The 22858-nt window shown below is 40.1% G+C and overlaps 1 protein-coding gene across 1 annotated transcript in view; it reads right to left on the bottom strand.

The window, feature by feature from the left end:
* The window catches only part of LOC149470236 (zinc finger MYM-type protein 2-like), a gene marked incomplete at its 3' end in the record, with an annotated part of 114422 nt that overhangs the window by 5775 nt on the left and 85789 nt on the right, over positions 1–22858 (bottom strand). Inside the window, exons 6-12 of the mRNA XM_089666027.1 lie at positions 19817–20030; positions 19191–19306; positions 14664–14777; positions 10316–10466; positions 6019–6191; positions 2406–2571; positions 1062–1096 (exon numbers count right to left, since the gene is read on the bottom strand). Of these exons, the coding sequence (XP_089522153.1) occupies positions 1062–1096; positions 2406–2571; positions 6019–6191; positions 10316–10466; positions 14664–14777; positions 19191–19306; positions 19817–20030 (969 nt within the window). The remainder of the gene's footprint in view (positions 1–1061; positions 1097–2405; positions 2572–6018; positions 6192–10315; positions 10467–14663; positions 14778–19190; positions 19307–19816; positions 20031–22858) is intronic.

Genomic DNA, 22858 nt, shown 5'->3' with positions numbered 1-22858 from the left:
TTGATGTCAGAGGAGAATACGCAGACTGTTTCGATAGAAAGGAAACAGTAACTCAAATAACCACTCGTTACAACCAAGGTATGCAGAATACAATCTCTGAACACACAACACATCAAACCTTGAAGCAGATGGGCTACAGAAGCAGAAGACCACACCAGGTGCCACTCCTGTCAGCCAAGAACAGGAAACAGAGCCTACAATTCACACAGGCTCACCAAAATTGGACAAAAGGATTATTTGAAAAACATTGCCTCGTCTAAGTCTTGATTTCAGCAGTGATAATTATAATTGACAAATTTCATTGTTATATTTGAACTCAGAATGTGAAATTCATTAAGAAATGGATCCTTTTGTTTCCAAAACTGGCAAAAAATAAAAATTTGTTGAACAGTGTAATCAGATGATAGGGTCAGAATTTGGCATAAACAACATGAAAGCATGGATTTATCCTGCCTTGTATCAACAGTTCAGGCTGGTGGTGGTGGTGTAATGATGTGGGGGATATTTTCTCGGCACACTTTGGGCCCCTTAGCACCAATTGAGCATTGTTTAAATGCAATTGCCTACCCAAGTATTGTTGCTGATCATGTCCATCCCTTTATGACTACAGTGTACCCATCTTTTGATGGCTACTTCCAGCAGGATAATGCACCATGTCACAAAGCTCAAATCAACTCAGACTGGTTTCTTGAACATGACAATGAGTTCACTGTACTCCGATGGCCTCCACAGTCAACAGATCTCAATCCAATAGAGCACCTTTGGAATGTGGTAGAACTGGAGATTCGCATCATGGATGTAAAGCCAGCAAGTCCGCAGCAATTGCGTGCTGCGATCATGTAAACATAGACCAAAATCTCTAAAGAATGTTTCCAACATCTTGTTGAATCTATGCCACAAAGAATTAAGGCAGTTCTGAAGTCAAAAGGGGGTCCAACCCGGTACTAACAAGGTGTACCTAATAGAGTGGCTGGTGAGTGTACACATACATACACAAACCATTCACTATTGACAAAAACACAATATTTGGTATATCTGGCTATTTAACAATCTTTACTGACCATTGGTCTCGCTCGTGGGCCTTGAAATCCTTGGTCTGTAAATAAAAACACAAGTTTAGGGAAAAAAAAAAAAAAATCATATGGTGACAAGTAGCCAAGTAAAACACAATAAGCACCAAGCTCTAGTCTACAGTATCTAAATGGACTGCGCACATTGAATCGGACACCCTTACCAAATAAATCCCTGTCCCTCAACAGTTCTTGTTTACAAAACTTTAGGGGATAACCGTTTTGTGCTTCACGCACACGGCCATACAGCTTACAGAGCCTGTGTAATCACTCTCATGGGAAACGCAGCTACCGCATACAGCCTTCCATTGGGATGAATTACAAGATGCAGCTGTATGCAGTTATATGCCAGAGGCTGCACAATGCACCTGCTTGGACTAATGGTCCAAACACAAATGCTTTACACAGCCCCCCGGGAAGGCTCCCTGCCAGCAGAACACAATATAGCTGTTGGAAGGATTTCCCCCCCCCATCAACACAGTCAGTGGTGGAAGGAAAGAAAATTGCATAATCTATGGCCTGCTTTAAACATACAAAGATGGTGTCTTACCTCCCTGATTTTCTTTCCTTTCTCCCTCTGCAATGGCAGCTGTGAACATGAACATTGTCAGCTACTGCAGCCTTCCCTTCTAGCTGAACCAAGAGATACAATCAAGGCTGGAAATGCACACATTTTAATTACAGAAAGTGACATGGTTTTGGGGAAAAAGGTGAGGGAAAGCGTTCTCGTTAAGGAAGTGACTGCTCCGGACTTCCACAAAATGGCCTACAGCAAGAAGAAACAGGAGCAATGCTGGAGGCAATTTACAGTACACCAATTTTGGCAGCATATTTATTTACATGGAATGTATGTTTCTTGCGAATACATTTTGTATTTTTTTTTTAAGCAAGTTCTTATGGATAAAGTTCCGCTTTAACTGTTCCATCTTAAACAACTGACTGTTGTAAATTGCTCAGGACAGTTATTCTCTAATTTCTATTATTTGAAGACCATACATCCATCAGAGAGTAAAGGGAGGTTTGGGTTTGGTTTTTAAATTTTACTCTAATGGCATTAATATCTGTTGCAGGTTATTGCTTAGTTTGTAGCATTTACTTGATTCGATTCATGTGGATACACATTTTCTACATTTTAAATAGCACACATTAAGACACATTCTGTCTAAAATGAAAGATGATTACCATATATCCTTTGGAGTATCATCTACTTTATAGAGAATATATCAGTGTTACAGGAGAGCTCAATTCCCTTTCCACACAGGTATGTCAGCTGGTAGATGCCGATCCAGTACAAACCAACATAAGTCCAACGTGATAAAGTAAATTGTCACTTACCTAGATACATGTTCTCCGGGCCTTTCTGTGTCGCCATGTTAGGCTCATTTTGCTGGAGGTAGAAACGGAGTAAGCAGTGCTGGTCACAGAAATTCTTTATCAACCCACGCCACTGTACTTTCTCCTTAAGTGTTCCTTGAGTTCTACAGCAGTCACATCTGGCTGCCTAGAGGATCCAGGAAAAAAAAATGGTACGTTTGCATTCTAAGCAGAATTTAGAAATAAATGTTGTTTACTCGTAATACTTTATTTTTGGTAGCAAAAAAAAAAAAAAAATTGTACTCAAAATATATACAGTATCAGGTCACCCTACATATAACACTACCTGATTGATTGCACTTCCTGTGTCAGTTCCTGTGAGTGTAAACCAATCTTCAATATGTTGGTTATTAATATAGGTCCATGTGCCCCATTTAGATCTTCATATAGTCCCCAGTACTTGGTGCTCCTTCAAGACTTTGTGTACAGCAAACCAATTTGTCCTCCTCTATTCAAAATAAATTGAAACAAATAAACTCAACATAGTGCATTATCCTTAATCACAAGTATAATAGGTGCGTGTGAATTACAATCCGTGTCCCTGTGATTAATTCATAAATACCTTCCCTAACCAAAATTAATGACCAATAATTTAATACTCCACATTCCTCATACACAGCAAGTATGTGCCACGCCACACTCTAAATAGTGACCATACAGTGAGTATGTGCCACGCCACACTCTAAAATAGTAACCATAAAGTGCAATCAATCCGGTGTTCCTCCTGTCAATCCAAGTACCTTACCGAATCAACAGGTAGTGTAGGCTAAGTCAATCAAATAAAGTGCTCAAGGACTCTGCTGCCCCTACAAGGTCAGCTATTATTCCTGTGATGTGAACTGGTGCCATGCCAAACTTCAAAAGTGGCCAATAGCCTCAGTGGTCTGAATATTTTCAAAGTCGTGATGATGAAATGTGCCAGACGTGACACCAGACGTTACTGAAGTACCACGGTGGCCATCTTGGATGAGGTCCGAACTGGTGAGGAAATAGTGAGCTATTAAGCAGATTTTAAAGCTGCATATACTCTGCATTGATGTAAGCACTTTAAATAAAGTTTCACAATACATTTAAGTAGGTTTTGCATGATGATACTGTATGTTCTTTCTGGGTATTCTCATCGCTGATTTTAAGCATTGGTTGCAAGAGCCTGGAGTGGTTATTGGGTCTGAGTCAAGCTTGCATTACCTCTCTTCTGGTAAGGTATATCGGTTGACAGGTGCCTTAATATTCAGACCACTGAGGATATTGACCACTTTGTCAAGTCTGGCGTGGCATCAGTTCACATCACAGGACTAATAGCTGACCTTGTAGGGGCAGCAGAGTCCTTGAGCACTTTATTTGATTGACTTAGCCTACACTACCTGTTGATTCGGTAAGGTACTTGGATTGACAGGAGGAACACCGGATTGATTGCACTTTATGGTCACTATTCATAGTGTGGCGTGGCACATACTCACTGTATGGTCACTATTCATAGTGTGGCGTGGCACATACTCACTGTGTATTGAGGAATGTGGAGTATTAAGTTATTGGTCATTAATTTTGGTTAGGGAAGGTATTTATGAATTAATCACAGGGACACGGATTGTATTTCACACGCACCTATTATACTGGCAATTAAGGATAATGCACTATGTTGAGTTTATTTGTTTCAAGGTATTTTGAATAGAAGAGAACAAACTGTTTTGCAGTACACAAAGTCTTGAAGAAGCACCAAGTACTGGGGACTATATGAAGATCTAAATAGGGCGCATGGACCTATATTAATAACCAACATATTGAACATTGGTTTACATTCACGGGAACTGACACTGTTATATGTAGGGTGACCGGATACTGTATATATTATTGTTGACTTCCAGTGTGAAAGGATATAATAGATGGTCAGAGGGGCTCTTTGTGTGGTTTAATACACGTACTTCTAAAATACTTTTTATTATTTATTACAGGTACGTATATAGCGCAGTCAATTTATGCAACGCTTTACATATATATTGTACATTCACATCAGTCCCTAACCCTCAAGGGGCGTACAATCTAAGGTCCCTAATTTGCATTCATACATACACATACTAGGACCAATTTAGACAGGATCCAATTAACTTACCAGCATGTCTTTGGAGTGTGGGAGGAAACCGGAGTACCTGGAGGAAACCCACGCAGACACAGGGAAAACACGCAAACTTCAGATAGGTGGTGCCGTGGTTGGGATCCAAACCAACGACCCTAGTACTGCCAGGTGGAAGTGTGCTACCCCCCTTTTTGAAGTTCATTGAGAAATACATGTATTTAGTTATTCTTAGATATTCAGAGTTCTAATACTGCCTTCAAGAGGTTTGTACATTGGTAAACAAAAATGTTAAGCCAGTCCTGTATAACCCCTCCCATAACCATTATGCCCACGTTGCCTGAGTAAGCAGTACATAAGGCCAACAACCAGGACAGAGGTGGGACACCTATACCTCAAAAAATCACTAAAAGCCAAAGTTATTTTTTATTTTTATTTTTTTTAACGTTTTGAATAGAGTGAATAGAGATTAGAACTCGTGTCAGTTTTTATTGCGGTCTGTGCCCCAGTTAGGGTGATTTCCCTTCTCCATTTACCCTGATTTTCTGTAAAATAACATCTCTATTTTTGGGTAGACACAAGAACTGGAATAGAAGGGAAATCTTCCAAAGGGGACACTAAGTTTGGTGACCCTGGAATTTCCACACTTTGGAGGAACTTCCTCTCACTTCCTGTTTTGGCTATGGGACAGGAAGTGAAGAGATATCTCCCCAATGGGATACAGATGGCAAAAAGAAGAAAAAAAAAACAGTTAACACTTTCCATTGCGCTCTCCAAAAAGAAAAAGAAAAAGTTTTCCCTTGAATTCTATTTTAAAGGAAAACATTTACTCTATGTATAAAAATCTTATTTTCTGTACTAAAATCACGGGGTGACGCAGGAATTTAGTCATTTGGGAAATCTGAAAGCAGTACAAATGAGAGGTGGTCAAAAGCCACAGAGGGGTCAAACCAATGTGGAAATCGTACTAAAAAGGGAATCTGAAGGGAGCAAAATCTGACCAAATGCTATGCAAGGTAGTCCAATCGAATAAAGGAAATTGCCACAGCCCAGGGGAAGGGAAGGATCAACCTAGCACTCCAGACCAGAACAGGTGGCATCTACAGTCATGGCCAAAAATACTGGCATCCCTGCATTTCTGTCAGATAATGCACCACTTCTCCCAGAAAATTGTTACAATTACAAATGTTTAGGCATTCTCATTTTTATTTCTTTTGTTTGTATTGGTATGACACACAAAAGTGGAGAAACAAAAAGCCAAATATATAAATGCATAGACAGGGGTAAAAAAATATTGTACAGTAAACTGGCATAACATCAGCACCAGAAGGGTGAGCTCACGCCAACAGGTGTGTAAACTGTACTTTCCCAACACTTGTTTAAATTTAAATAAGCAAGTTGGTGCTAGTGGACGGAATATTGCCCCAAAGACCCGATATAGGCAAGCAGGGGGCTGCATTTGGCCCCAGGGCCACAGTTTGGAGACCACTACTCTAAAATTACCTTATAATACCAGTCGTGGAACTTTCTACCGCATTCCTCACTGCAGAAGTCACGCAGCTTGCCATCAAACTCCTTAGATGCTCCTCTCTTGCACATCTGGAAGCAGTAGTTGCAGGTAACGCATTTCAATCCTAATCGCTTTGCAAAGTCCTGTTTATAAAGTAGCTTACAGCCTGGAAATAATATAATATATTACAGCAATACACAAGGCTACAACAACAAATACAGACACTACAGGATAAATTGTAAAGCCTGAAGCAAGAGTCAGAGCCTAAGTTGCCATCATTCCAGTCATAAATGGCCATTGGAAAAACACCACCAACTTTTAAAGCAACGATATATAACCGTGTGTATAAAACAATAATATACTTTGTTTTAACAAAATGTAAAAGATAAAAATACAAAATATGGCTGTAAATGGCATATGACCAGATATACAAAAATGCAGTGTTAGACCAAATGACAGTTTGCAAAACCCTCCTCTTCATTCTACTGTCATATGGATTTGGCATGAGGAAATTCTCACTTTGGGAAAAACCCAACATGCATCAAAAAGTTTGCTTTCCTTCTTCAGGGGTAAATAGGTAGAGGGATAATCTCTAGCATTTAAAGAATAAATTAGGCTGCCTTAACAAATGCAGTGAGTATAACATTTGCAGGTTTAACTACCCAATGACCAGCCAACTATGCTCCAAGTTACAACGCAGTGTCACACAAACGTGCACCTCTAACATAGCTACATTCTAACTGCTTAATAAGCACATACAAACCAATGGAATATAACCTGCATGAGCGTGTACTAAAGCATACACATAATCACACAGAATGGAGCATGTTCATTTTCACTGTAAACCTACTGTGGTCAGGCCGTTACTAAACATTCATGGTCACAGCAAACACATTAGAAGCGAAAACAGATTCAAAGATACTTGCCATTTTAACTGACAACACTGCTGCACGTTTTCTCAAAAATCTGTCTCCCTCTGCCTGTTACTGTCATGTTTCAGGGGGAGGAGGAATGCCACCACTGTACCCAATAACACCACAGATTTCCAAATGTCATCTCTAGATTTGGGTTCAGAGCTCCAGGGACAGTGTTCAGGGTTATGGAAAAAGCAGCTTAATATAAGCAACTCCTCTACCTATCAAGCTTTCCTAGTCATCTGAGGAACCAGAGGCACATTATATCTAAACTACCAGCTTAGGTTTTAACCAAAAGCGACAAATCGTTTTTTTTTTTACCTTTGAATGACATGAACATGCCAGCACAAAGGCTGTCCCAAGAAGTTTATGAAGAAATCTGGGAAATGTTGTTGGAGACCCTGGGTCTAGTACCTGCACAACTGTATTTTGAAGACTTCTCAATTAAATAAGCCGTGTTGACACTCATGCGTACAAATAAAAAGGGAGCTGTGGTACAGTAACAACAAACTCACACAGTTTTGGTTAAGTGGGACGTTCCTCAAATCTGTTGAGTTAGTCACATTGCAATGACAGGATCATTTCCTCACCCTTGCTTCTATAAAGAAGTGACCTACCTGAAAGCTATACAACTGTAGGAAATCAATGATCCTATTACACTATCTGCATTGCTGTCGTATTATATAGCAAATCCATACATATAGCTATGCAGGTGGAAGCACTGTAATTCTATTTCTGCCCACTGACCATTGTGTGTACCATGGCTTGACAAATCCCAGGTGCCAGGTCGCCATGGCGACTAGAAATTGCATCCTGGCGCTTTTGTCAGCCCCAGTGGCATAGCGTGGGGAGATGGGGCAGCCAGGCGCAAGACTTAGAGGGAGTCACGGATCAGGTGTCATGAAGCAGACACTTCCTTGCACTGCTGAGCAGGTGTCACTGTACCACATGTGTGTATGTGGGTAAAAGGAGGAGAGGCGGGACTCTTAAGGGCAGGTTAGGTGAGATGCGGGCGGGGCTGTAGGGAAGTAGGAGGGGCAGGTCAGGGGAGGAGCAGAGCTGACCGGGGCAGAGCGGAGACCCTGGCAGGAAGTGCCCCCTGTGCAGCTCTCAGTGAAACTATAGCGATGTGGACTCGATCCTCCTGCTCCGGGCTCCTGGAGCTCCTCCTATAGGATCACTGGCTGCAGGTCCAGGCTGAGCTATCCAGAGACTGTTAGCCTCGCTTTGGAGCAGGAACTGGCACCCCTGAACTGGCTCAGCAATGGCTCTGAAACAGACACCCCTCGTAGGGGACCCCCAGGAACTCAAGTTCCCACTGGATGGGCTCTGACTGTGGCTCAGAGTCTGGGCAGCCTGCTACCTCCTGGATAGCTTGGAACTGGTGCCAAGGGTTCAGGAATCTGGAGGATTGGGGATCAGCATAAAGGGCGGTCAGGAAGACACCATCCGGTCTTCATCTCCCAGATCTACCCCAGAATGGCTGCCAACCATACCTGGGCTCCGTGACGTCATCCTGTCTGTCAACGAGACCAACCTGAGGAGCGCCACCCATGACCAGGCAAGTGCTGAAGATAGCATGGAAGGCGAGAAGCCTAGGCACAAACCCTTCTTACTTGCCTGGGGCTTTTAAAATCAAAAGGGGCTTTATGGCGATTTAAACGTTTAATATTTTTAACATTGCATGGTTTATCTCCTCACCTCCCTGCCTCTCTCCAGCACTGCACCTGGGTATTAGCAGGGAGGAAAGGGACCTTGCAGTGTAATGAGCACCAAATGGCTGCTCGTCAGGCTTATCCTTTATCACTTTCCCTGCCAGAGCAGTTTTTGTGTTTTTTGCACAAGTTTAAAAAATCATTTTAGGCTTGGAGATTGCACAGAACCCCCAAAACATATTTTCTGAAAGCAGAGACTATAGAGAATAAAATCATGGTAGTTCTAAATTTTTTATGTCACAAGATATTACCGCAAAATTTCAGTAAAAAATACACTTAAGTTAATTTTAGGGCACAAAAAGGCAATAAATTACCCTATTTTTTTTTGTTAAAATATAAAAGACGAGGTTGCACGGAATAAACAGATATCCAACAGGTCAAACCCTAAATTTGCACACGCTTGTGAAATGGCGACAAACTTCAGTACCCTGTATTTTCTATAGGCAAAGCTTTTAAAGCCCCTTATATGTCATCAGTATAGTGTTACGTGCTAGAATTATTGCTCACATTCTGGTGTGCATGGTGATATGTAACATGTGTATCGCAATCCACGTTTTCATGTGTAGGTGCTTCAGAGTGTGCTTTTACATTTGTACATGCGTATATGTGGGGGTGGGGTGGCCGCAAATTTTTTATTTTTAAGGATATTAGGTGCTTGGCTGTAACTTGAATTTTGAATAATAAATTAAAAATTTTATTTTTACTATAAAAGACCTTGGATGTCTCCCCTGTGCTCCACTGAATGTAATGCGGTGCACAATCTTTCCCAGCCTTGATGGGCGGGAAAAATGTCAACTAGGACCTGAAAGTGACGACAATGTCACTTCCGGGTCAGGACAAGAAGGGGAGGGGAGCGGACTTGTCAATTCCGTGATCAATTCCGGACACAAGCTGGTGTTGGAACTATTCTTCCTTCCCTCTGGATGAAGTCATTTTTTAATGGACTGTTTTTCAGTTTATTTTTAGTGTATATTTAGCGCTGAATGTTTTGGGTCTAATTCTTTTATTCACATAATTTTGCCATATAATAAGTGAGATTATCACAAACTTTTGATTGTATAGTGTATCTGTCATATCCATAAGAGTAAGGCCACATTCACATGGCTGTAAAAACGCACTTACAATAATTTTTTTTTTATGGTTCTAAAAAAAAAAACCAACAGTTTTTAAGCATAAAAAAATGAACTATTTACTTCTCATTTACACAGGAATTTTTGTTCCCTGCCTAATGATCAGGAAAATTTTTACAGCTGTGTTACAGCCACGTGAATGAGGCCTAAAGCTATCTGCACACAAGGTACATCACATAATCCTGGCAAAAAAAAGAAAAAAAGCAAGACTGGGCTTCTACAGCACATGTGCATATTTGCACGTACTCAAGAGAGTGTTGCATATGCATATATTTGTGTAAAAATATTGACCAGCAATGTGCAATTTTTTTTTTTTTGTAATCTATATGCAGAACAAGTTTATGTGCCTGTGTGTACAGGCCCATTTAAAACAAACAATAGGCTCCATTGAGATCAGAAAAAAAACCTGTATGCCTAAAAGTCTGGCATTTTTAGGCATCCTGTGTGCAAGAGGCTTAGTGCAACAGAGGTCTCATCTCCTACTGCTTAGCATACGCAAATGCAAATTTTATTAAGTGACACATAGCCTACCTTCACTGCAGAAAGGCCTCTTAACGCCAGAGAATTTCATAGTGTCGTGCAGAGTCTTTTCTTCCTGACAGTATTCACAGTACATAACAATGCAATGCAGCTTCTTATAATCATCACAACATATATTACTGCAGAATTGGTACATCTTTTTCTGCGAAATAAAGGTTAAATACTTTTATTATTCATCATGGCAGGGTTTCCATATAAAAACATTCATAACTATGTTCAGGAAGGAAGAGCAGGAACAGGCATTTATTGATGTTTGCAATGCTTTTGGGATGATCTCCAAATAAAGCTATAGCCCCAGTTCCCAAAAAAAAGTTAGGACGCTGTGTAAAATCTCCACAAAAACAATGAAATGATCTGTAATTCTCACAAACCCATATTTTATTCACAATAAAAAACATCAAAGATTTAAACTGAAAAATGTACCATTTTAAGAAAAAATAAGGTACTTTTGAAATTAATGGCAGCAACAGGTCTCAAAAAAAAAAAAAAAAAAAAAGTTGGGACAGGGCAACAAAAAGCTGGCAAAGTAAGTGGTACCAACAAGGAAGAACATTTTGCAACAAATTAATTTAATCAGCAACAGGTCAGTAACATGATTGGGTATAAAAAGGGCATCTTATAACGTAACAGTGTCTCAGAAGTAAAGATGGTCAGAGATTCAACAATCTGTTAAAAGCGGTGTCTAAAAATTGTCAAACAACTTCAAAATAATGTTCCTCAATGTAAAATTTAATCTACAGTACATAATCAGAAGATTCTGAGATTTTGGAGACACCTCTGTGCACAATGGACAAGGCCGAAATACAATACTGGATACCGTGATCTTAAGGCCCTCAGACAGTACTGCATTAAAACAGACATTATTCTGATGGATATCACAGCATGGTCTCACAAATACTTCCAAAAATCAAGGTCTGAACACAGTTCACATTGCCATCCAAAAATACAAGGTAAAGCTTTAACATGCAAAGAAGAAGCCATATCTGAATATGGATTCAGAATTGCTGAAGTCTTCTCTGGGCCAAAGCTCATATAACCACTTCAATACTGGGCACTTTTACCCCCTTTCTGCCCAGGCCAATTTTCAGCGTTGTTGCATTTTGACAATCGAGTGGTCATGCAACACTGTACCCATAAAAAATTATCCTTTTTCTTCATGCAAAAAAAGCTTTATTTTGGTGGTATTTAATCACCATAGTTTTTTATTTTTTGCTAAATAAACAAAACAAAAAAAAAAACCCAAAAATTTTGGGGAAAACAAAAAAAATATAATTTTTTTCCTTCATTTCGGTTATAACATTTTTGCAAATAAATAACCTTTCTTAATAAATTTAGGTCGAAACGTATTCTGCTACATTTCTTTGGTGAAAATATCCCAAATTAGTGTATATTATTTAGTATGTAGGACAGTTATAGAGTTCACAAACTTTGGCATATATATCTGACAGTCGGTCAATTCTGATGTACTGACGGCCAATCTAATTTCTTGAGGCCTGAAAACACCAGGATACAAATACCCCCCAAATGACCAATTTTTGGAAAACCAGACAATCCAAGGTATTTAGTAGGAGGCATGGCAAGTTTTTTGAAGTTGTAATTTGTCAGAATTGTTTGGAAAATGAAGAAATTAAAATAAATAAATCACAATTTCCTAATTTTTTTTTTACATACTGTCACCAGTCCAGTACAGTGCTATCATATAACTGGTGTGGCCGTGATCAGGAACACCAATTGGTGACAGTGTGTAAAAAAAATAAACAAGAATAATTCATTTCTATTTTTTTTATTTTTTATTATTTTTTCCTTTTTATCTTTGTGACCAGAGCAATACAAAGTTACCATAGTAATATTGTACTACTCTGGGCAAGTGATCAGGATTATTTTTTTTTTTTCCTTTTACACATTAGGATTGCGAACAGCAATGTATTTCATTGATATTAGAAACCATTTTTACTGAGTGAAATTGATTCAGGGAGTCTTTTGTTTGGCTGTGATTGGGCAAAGCTCAACACATGGTACATATTGGCTCTGATTGGCCCTGTCTGTACCATGTGACCATTCACAGCTAACGCCACAAATGTATACAATGATGGCATGAAAGCAAGCCATCCATTGTATAAAATTGTCATGTGATCTGCTGTGATTGGCAACAGCAGACACTTGACACTGGCAGTGGGCCAGTTCAGTGATCTGTCATTGGCTGTGTCCCATGGATGCTCAGTTACAAACTGCGCCACTGCGTGGCACCTTCTAACAGGACATCATAAGATGCCCACTCAAGAGGAGTGTCCTATCTGGCTTATAGCAGATTGATTTAAGGTGTTAAAAATGGTCTGTTGCAAAGTTGAAATTTGACATTTTTGGCAACCATGGGCAGAGGAGAGGGGCCTTCCGGCATTGTTATTAGCACTCAGTTTAAAAGCCTGCATCTCTGATGGTATGGGGGTGCATTAGTGTGTATGGAATGGGCATCATGCACATCTGGAATGGCACCATCAATACTGAAAGATATATCCAGGTTTTAGAACAGCACATGCTCCAAGACTACATCTTTTTCAAGGAAGGCCTTCCATATTTCAGCTGAACAATGCAAGCTGAATACTGGATCTATGGCATGACTTTGTAGTCGAAAGGGTCCAGGTAACTGGTATTGCCTGTAGTCCAGACCTTTCACCAGTTGAACATTTTTGGTGCATCTTGAAAAAAAAAAAAACACAACAAAGATGCATGGCTGTTGAGCAGTTAGAATTCTCAGTCAGGAAAGATTTACGTTCCTTTGCCAAAACTCCATCAACTGGTCTCAGTTCCCAGATGTTTACAGAGTGTTGTTAAAAGAAGAGGGGATGCCACAATGGTAAACATGGCTCAGTGCCAACTTTTTTGGAACTGTTGTTGTACTTTGCCAGCTTTTTGTTGCCTTTTCCCAACTTTGAGACATGTTGCCATCATCCATTTAAAAAGTTACTTTTTTATTTAAATGGGACAATTTCTCAGTTTAAACATCCATACCTCTACAACACCCTTATATTAGAACATGCATGCATTTTTGGTCTGTTTTTAATGTGTTGAAAAAAAAATGTAATGCAACACAAGGATGTATTTTACGTGCGACTTTTCATCAATTCCTGTCTCCATTTTGTGGGCTGTCTCTGTTTGCTGGAAATATGCATATGTGATTTGAAAAATGCACTGATTAGTGCATTTTCTATGCATTGCCATCAATTTATATGTAGCTCACATTTTTACAAAAATGCAAAGGCTCCAGCAAGCTGGATTTTACAAAAATGCACAACGCTGCCTTTTAAAACAATGTGCTGATGTGAAAAGTCTTTTTTAAAATATGATGGTAAGTTTTCATGTGCTTTGCAGTACACTGTGATTCTGCGATGTAGCAAACATAAAATACAATGGTGTAAATGGGCCCCAAAACCTCACAAAACGTAAGATGCAGAGAATGTACACATCCTCCAGGCAAACATCTAAATGCTCAGCTAAAATCTACATGGATGCACATTAACCTGAAAAAAGGAATCCAGCAAATTTGTTTACAAATCTCTTGCAAACATCAAACCCGGACTTCTGGAGCAGTTAAGTAATACAGTCTGGTCACCTCCCTGTCCCCAGCTCGTGAATGGACAGTGAAGGAGGGACAGTAGACTAATAAGTTTCTCCATCATACATTTGCTCTCCTGTCCACACATTCCTTGTCAGTATATTAACATGCAGCACAATTGATAAGCCCCTAGTGTTGCCCCTTTACCTCCCTGTTCCCTATATGCTAAACTAGGGAATACAAGAGACTGACACCCAATCAATCAAGTTCAGGTGCTTACAATAGTTTTGTTAAAAGCTGATTTAATACATTTAAAGTGCATCTGTATCCAAAATGTTCATGGTTAGTCGTGGCTAATGTGGGGAAGACTTGGAACCTCCTTCAGGTTTTTAGTTGCAAGTGTTCTTGCTATGGAGAATTGCCCTCGCTTTTCATCTTAGCAAGCACGGTCAGGACAGAAAGAGATAAGCAGTTCAAAAATTTACATTTACCAGAACTGGAACCCAGTGGAAATCTCCTAATGGGAACACTGTTGCCTGTGACAATTGTTTGAATGGGTTGATCACTCACTTCTGAAATATTTTCTTTTAAGAAGAAAAATAACAAAACAAAAAAAAACCTAACAGGGTTTTAACCACTGAAGATACAAAAAATAGTTGCATCAATTTCAGCTTTAAATATTGCAGTTTGAGAGAAATGCACAGCCAGTACAACAGGCATATAATACACAAACACAGCATTTATGATACACACAAAGCAAATATTTAGGATAATAACGCTTGTTACCTCCCAATCCAGGGTTACTGGCTTAGTAGAAAACATGTTTTTACAGTAATTGCATTTCAACTGAACATCGCTGCTGACATGCTGACCATTTGTAGAAGACTGGATGCTGAGAGTCTGGAAGAAAAATAAGTAATAACTGAAATATCATTTACAAACTTTATTCATACCAAAGCTGGTCCAAGCTTAACAGAATTAGCAAAATGAAGAACATGGAGATGGATAAAGGCCAGCTCTAAGCTGGGTTACAGCCAGGGATCACTGTGGCTCAGGATGGTTCCAATAAAAAAAAAAAAAAAAAAAAAAAAGTACTGACATGAAGTTGAACTCAATTCTACTTTCAGTAATTACCAACTGTTTTCTATAGAGGGCCTTCTGCAAGTCATATATATTTGATAGTTAGAGTTCAGAAATAGTGCTTAAGGGATACAAGGAACAAAATCATTAAGCAAAATTTGGTTATGTTGTGAGGATATTTTCCAACGTTTTTACATTTCACCCACAACAGCACACTCCACAGGTGTATCTGTGTATTGCAGCTGAAGAATTAGAACACGATTGGAACAAGACTAATTTACAGGGGTGCTATTGCTGAATTGTCCATTTGAAAATGGTAGTTTCTTTGTTGTCACCCTGAAGTTTTGGACATGTGACTTGAAAGTACTTAAAAGCGTGAACCCAAGAGCAAAAATGTAATAAAACTGCAGTTTACCAATCCTTAGATGCATTAATTTTTGGGCGGCTTTTTGCCTTTGTTGTTACCTGGTGATCAAGCCAGTAACACTTTTTTCTGTCACAGTACTCCTAGGAGTGCAATTGCCAGCCTAGGACAAAATTAAGTTTGCTGTGTTTTTGATAAGTTTTTAATCTGCCCAAATGGTAGATTCCTTCTGGGTACGACTTACACAATTGACCCTTATAAAATAACAAATCTTCACTTTTAGAGTTCAGGTCCACATCAAGTCAGACACTTTTTTTTAATTAGACCAGAACATTTTCTTGATGAGATCAGCAATAGATGCCGCCGTAGTTACCTTATGATAGTGTCACTTTAAGGGATGAAAACAGGTTCTCACAAATGTAAACCAAATTAGTTGCCAAAAAAATTAGACTAACAGATGTGTGCCTACTAGTGGTGCACCGAAATTAAAATTCTGGTGCCGAAACCGATACCGAAAATTCATAATGCATGTGGCCGAAAACCGAACTGCATATGTGTGGGGTGGGGAAGCTCCAATTTATTTTTTTCTACTTTCATGTGTGTGTATATACAGAATTAGCTGCCACTTTCCCAGGAGCTAAAGGGAACTTTGTTTCTTTTATCTTGGGAAAGAAACTAAAAGGAAACTTTGTGGGGGGGGGGAAAGTGAAAGCTAATCCCGTGAGCTATAGTGAAGAAAAAAAAAGCCGGTAATTACATTTAAAAACCAGCATTGACTTACAGTCTAGTGACAGCCAGTCACTGCATACCACTGCTCCTCTCCTGCCTTTCTCAGCCCCCCCTCACATCTGCAGTACACACAGTCTCCTGTATCGGCTAAATTTTTCCTATTGGCAGAATGCCAATAGGGCTACTTTCGCCCGATATGTTTCAGTGGCTGAAATTTCAGTGCATCCCTAGTGCCTACTCATGACATAGCAATTTTATGAGTGGGTGAATTTGAGAGAGTGGGCAAAGAAGCCATTAGCCCTTTGTTGCTCCCTCTCATGTCACAGCTTTTCAGGAATCAGATAGCAGATCTGAAAACTGTGGAGGTTATTTACTAAAACTGGAGAGTGCAAAATCTGGTGCAGCTGTGCATAGAAACCAATCAGCTTCCAGGTTTTCTTGCCAAAGCTTAACCGCTTCCCGACCGATAGAATATATAATATATATCACATACAGTGCATCCAAAAAGTATTCACAGTGCTTAACTTTTGCCACATTTTGTTATGTTACAGCCTTATTCCAAAAAGGATTAAATTCATTTTTTTCCCGCAATATTCTATAAACAATACCCCATAATGACAACATGAAAGAAGTTCGTTTTGAAATCTCTGCAATTTATTAAAGATAAAAAACAAAAAACAAAACACATGTACACAAGTAATCACAGCCTTTGCCATGACACTCAGAATTGAGCTCTGGTGCATCCTGTTCCCACAGATCATCCTTGAGATGTTTCCACAACTTGATTGGAGTCCACCTGTGGGAAATTCAGTTGATTGGACATGATTAGGAAAGGCATAAACCTGTCTATATAAGGTCCCACAGTTACAGTGCATGTCAGAGCACAAACCAAGCCATGAAATCCTAGGAATTGTCCGTAGACCTCCGAGACAGGATTGAACCAAGGCACAGATCTGGGGAAGGGTACAGAAAATTTTCTGCAGCATTGAAGGTCCCAATGAGCACAGTGGCCTCCATAATCCGTAAATGGAAAAAGTTTGGAACCACCAGGAATCGTCCTAGAGCAGGTCGCCCGGCCAAAATGAGCAATTGAGGGAGAATGGCCTTAGCCAGGGAGGTAACCAAGCACCCGATTGTCACTCTGAAAGAGCTCCAGCATTTCTCTGTGGAGAGAACCTTCCAGAAGTACAACTATCTCTGCAGCACTCTACCAATCAGGCCTGTATGGTAAAGTGGCCAGATGGAAGCCACTCCTCAGTAAAAGGCAAATGGCAGTCCACCTGGAGTTTGCCAAAAAGCACCTGAAGGACTCTCAGACTATGAGAAATAAAACTCTCTGGTCTGATGAAACAAAGATTGAACTCTTTGGCCTGAATGCCAAGCGTCATGTCTGGAGAAAACCAGGCACCGCTCACCACCTGGCTAATACCATCCCTACAGTGAAGCATGGTGGTGGCAGCATCATACTGTGGGAATGTTTTCAGCAGCAGGAACTGGAAGACTAGTCAGGATTGAAGGAAAGATGAATGCAGCAATGTATGGAGACATCCTTGATGAAAACATGTTCCAGAGCGCTCTGGACCTGGCTGGGGCGATGGTCTTTCAACAGGACAATGACCCTAAGCACACAGCCCACATAAAGGAGTGGCTATGGGCCAACTCTGTGAATGCCCAGCCAGAGCCCAGACCTGAACCTAATTGAACATCTCTGGAGAGACCTGAAAATGTCTGTGCACCGACACTCCCCATCCAACCTGATGGCGCTTGAGAGGTACTGCAAAGAAGAATGGGAGAAATTGCCCAAAAATAGGTGTGCCAAGCTTGTATCATCATACTCAAAATGACTTGAGGCTGTAATTGGTGCTAAAGGTGCTTCAACAAAGTATTGAGCAAAGGCTGTGAAAACTAATGTAATTGTTCTTTTTTCGTTTTTTATTTTTAATAAATTGCAAAGATTTCAAAACAAACTTCGTTGACGTTGTCATTATGGGGTATTGTTTGTAGAATGTTGAAGAAAAAAATGAATTTAATCCATTTTGGAATAAGGCTGTAACAAAATGTGGCAAAAGTTAAGCGCTGTCAATACTTTCTGGATGCACTGTACATACATATATACATACACACAAATGATTCTGTACTTCTGGGTAGGGGGCGTGCACGCGCCACCCTACATTGGTGGCTTCAGCTGTCAATCACTACATCCAGGCCGAAGATTCCCCACCAACAACCGGCGATCGCTGAGGAACAGTGACAGAGGAGAGGTTGAATGCAGAGAAATACATAGCAGCATGCTTACACAGTAAAGCACAGAAAAAAACAACACTGTTAACCCTTTGATCGCCCCAGATGTTAACCCCTTCCTTTCCCAGTGTCATAGTATAGCGTCAGTGCTTTTTATTAGCACTGATCACTGTATTTGTGTCATTGGAATGTCAGTGACAAGGTAGTCAGTTCCCCCCAGTGTAAGAATGCCCGCCGCAGTCCCGATATAAGTCGCTGATCGCTGCCATTACTAGTATAAAAAAAATTTAAATTCCACCGCCATTTGTAGATGCTATAACTTTCACGTAATCCAATTAATTTAAACGTATTGGGATTTTTTTTTTTTAGCAAAGACATGCAGCAGAATAAATTAGATTTTTTTTAATGGATATGTTTTATAGCAAAAAGCCAAAAATATTTTTTTCCCAACCAATTTTTTCTTCATTTTTCTAACCTTTTTATGTTTATAGAGCAAAAAATAGAAAACTGCACAGGCGATCAAATACCACCAAAAGAAAGCTCAATTTGTGGGGAAACAAAAGGACATAAATTACATTTGGGTGCAGCGTTGCATGACCACGCAATTGTCAAAGTAACGCAGAACCATATTGCAAAAAATGGCCTGGTGCGGTAAATCCTCTGGAGGGCAAGCGGTTAATTGAACAAGCAGAAGTTGGATTCGGACTGGCTACCATGCACAGTTGCACCAGTTTTAGTAAATTTCCCCGTGTGTACAAACTGACTGACATTTTTTTCTTCTGTTATCGGAGAGCAGACTATCTTCTAGAATGGCTACAAGCATCCTTGTGAACAATTTACACAAGATGGATGCCCTCCTTAATAGTTGGTGGTATGTAAAATAATATTAAAAGACAAACCTGGAACTTGGCTACACACTCGGAGCTACAGAAATTGTAGAGTTTTCCATCGGGCATCGTGGCTTGATACTGAGGTAAGGAGTTTCTTTTACAAAAATGACAAATTATTCCTACAGCTGGAGAGGGGGAAAAAAAAATAAAATAAAGGGCATTAACATATTACATGTAAAGGATCAAAAGTAAAAGATTTTTATTCTTTACGATTTATGACAAACAGCCAATTTAGGTATACGAAGATTTAAAAAATTACTAATATTACTATTAATTATATCTCAGAACATACATGCCACTAGAAGGAAATCTGCATGTGAACACCTTTATGAAAATATGAAAAACAGAGAAAGGCAAATGTTATGTGCTATATATTTAAAAAAAAAAAAAAAAAAAAAAACACATTAAAAAGTGACATATATGGCCTGGCTGGTATTTTATTGAGTATAATACTGGTTAACATGATAAAAAAAACTTGTAAACTACAGTGGGATATTTGGTCGACTGGAGCACAAGTGGGCATTTTACTACACAATGTAAACTGTAAACCACCCACAGTTACCCACACATAGTAGGGAATTACAGACTGTAAGCATACAGTGCCCATATATCCCACAGGACAGTCACACACTTACTTGGAGTGGGAAGGAAAGTCTGAACTGGAGGTGGAGGGGGAGGTGGTGGTGGTGGCGGCGGCGGTGGTGGCTTTGCAAATTTTGCCTTGTGATTGTTCATGCACGTTGTTGAACAATATGGCTCCATATGTCCATTTATTCCAATGCACTGAGTCATGTCAAAGATTCTACATTGAGCTTTACATCCTGTGCAGCTGGTTAACTTTCCATGTTTCTAAATAAAACAGACCAGTGAAATTGATTAAAGAATTAAATACTCTACTGTAAATCAGAACCATATAATGGTAGTATATAAAGTGGTGCTGAAACGAACGACAGCAATGATTTCAGACAGGCTATGTAGTACTAATCCGGGCAGATTTATGAAAATGAATCTAGTCCTAAGTGCAGCCAATTAGAGGTTTTGGTAGTTAATGTAAGAAACTACATCGCAACAGATTATGGGGGAAAAAAAAAAAAAAAAGAAACAGCTGTCAACTGGAATCAAACACATAGGACATGATGAAATCCACTTCAATGCATAAATAATCCATCCTTTCTTCCCCTATAAACAATTTCTACTACAGAACTTGCACAAAACGACTGCTTAACTGCTGTCCACCTTACCACAGGTTTGTACATTTGAGATACTTTCGAGAGGTTTGGGGTGGCCTGAGGAATTAAACCAATGACTGGTTAAAGCTTTTCGTTTTTTTGTTCTTTATTACCACAGGGATGTGCAATTCATATCGCCCGACGCCCAGGACATGCAGTTCCGGGCGTCGGGCAGGTGGCTTTTATTTACATTTAGCCCTGCTGTGGGTAACCAGCAGGGTTTACTTTTTTTTTTTCTGCGGAGTGGACACCAGTGAAGCAGTCCCCTCTCCGCTGGCCTCTCACTAGCTCAGCAGCTCCCTCAGCTCATCCACTCCGCTCGGCAGCCGCGTTCAGTCCTGGCCACTCCCACATTCCTCTTACTCTCCTCCTCCTTCTTGGACACGCTGCAAAACCGCCCTTCCCGCACCCCTCACCTCAGCACTCGCTCTCCTCTCAATCTGTATCCCTCCATCTGCATACACTCTGCTGCAGAATACACACAGCGGGCGGCCTCAGGACCCGGACCACCATAGAGGGCATATCAATGACAACACACATTAAACTCTGTCCTATAACTACTTATCTACTCCACCTGCCACATCCACATACTGCATTGTACTTTGTGATTACTGAACGTAGGGATAATCAGAGGTGGCATGCCTCCTCTGACCATCACCACACCACCTCTGACCGTCCCCACGCTCCGCACGCCACCTCTGACCGTCCCCATGCTTTACACACCACCTCTGACCGTCCCCATGCTTCACACGCCACCTCTGACCGTCCCCATGCTTCACACGCCACCTCTGACCGTCCCCATGCTTTACACACCACCTCTGACCGTCCCCATGCTTCACACGCCACCTCTAACCGTCCCCATGCTTCACACGCCACCTCTGACTGTCCCCACATTCAGCAGGACACCTCTATAGGTATGGTCAGAGGCGTGATTGCTGAGTTAAGGGATGGTCAGCATTAATTAAATACGGCTTTGGTTAAAAAAAAAAATTTATCAGGACGAGCAGATTGGGACCTCGATTTAGTCCCTTGGACAAGTAGTTTTTTTAAAAAATTTCCACACCCCTGTACCATAATGCATTCTAATAAAAAAAAAACCCATACCAATAGGTATATTTTCAGCCCTGAAAATCATGAAGTGGCCGCTTAGTTATACGAATTTACAATTTAAGGTATACATAATAAAATACACAGATTTTGGCAGTTTGCTGAAATCCCAATTGAACCTTGCTAAGCTAAGCAGCAAGTAAAGTAATAAAGATGGGGCTTTTTTATTTTTTTAAAGAGTCATATGCTGCAGCAAGGATTAAAGTACCCAGTGCTGCCATCAAATATGAGAGCCAGACTGCAGCTCTCTCACACAAAGCAGTGTCCCAACATCTTAGGGTTCTGACAACTCCTGACTCCCTCCACCAACACTTCCCTAATCAAAAGTGCTATTGCTCTTTAATGAACACTAGCAATTGGGACTGAGACTCTGAACAATGAAAGTGAAAGGTGACACATTTATCTTTCCTCCCAGCAGCATTCTCCTGGCACTGCAGCATAACTGACTGGCTCCTTGTGCTATTTCTCCCTTTCCCAAGTCTGAGCTCTGCTACACAAGGCCTGCAAGAATCTGATTACCAGGTCACTTTCAAGCAAATGCACTGGTTACATTTAAAAATATATTAACAGTGTATTAATCAATAAATTAATTTTCATTTTTATACCTGGCAGAAGTTCAGCTTTAAAGAAAAATTTTCAAGAACCTACGTGCATAGGCAAAAATGGCTAAATAATCCTAAAGAAAAAAATCCCGAAGAGTAACTTGACTTGTCATTCTGTTCCAGTGGCCTAAAAACCAAGCAAGTTAACCGGAACCTGCTTTAAAGCTGAGTTCCAGCCTCAAACATTATTATTTAAAAATATGTGCTTTACCAACCACAAAGGATATAAATCCTCTTTGTGCACCAAATGTCTTTACAAAGTCAGATATTACTTTTGAAAAGAAAAAAAAAAAACAAACCTACACCCAGATTCAAGAATACACAAGCCTTCAGGTATTTAGATAATATTTGCTAATCCCGGCGTTCAGCTTTAGGCCAACAATTCAGGAAATACTGGAGCCAGCAACTGCACATTAACTATCATTTTCAGCAGCAGATCAATGGCAGCCCTCATTTTCTCTGATAACTGGTATACTTTAAAGTATGTATAAATTAAACAAAAAAGTAAAATATTGCAGATTACCAGTTCTTACGTGTTGTTTCTGCAATAGTGGTTTTTTTCCCCTTTAGGTTTTATGTCCTTTATTTTCACCTGGAAATTCTGCCAGTAACACTTCCTGTACTGAGGTGACAATGTTCACTGACTGCTGTATTTATGTTAATGCAGCCTTGTCACCCTAGGAAAGGACTACAGAACACATCCCACTAATCTCCATAACAATGCAGGTTTTTTTTTTGT

This window comes from Staurois parvus, unplaced genomic scaffold (genome assembly GCF_062004578.1).
Source record: "Staurois parvus isolate SC_StPar_1 unplaced genomic scaffold, SC_StPar_1.0 ptg000050l, whole genome shotgun sequence".
Taxonomy (NCBI): Eukaryota; Metazoa; Chordata; class Amphibia; order Anura; family Ranidae; genus Staurois; species Staurois parvus.
This window is presented reverse-complemented; position numbering and strand designations above follow the sequence as displayed.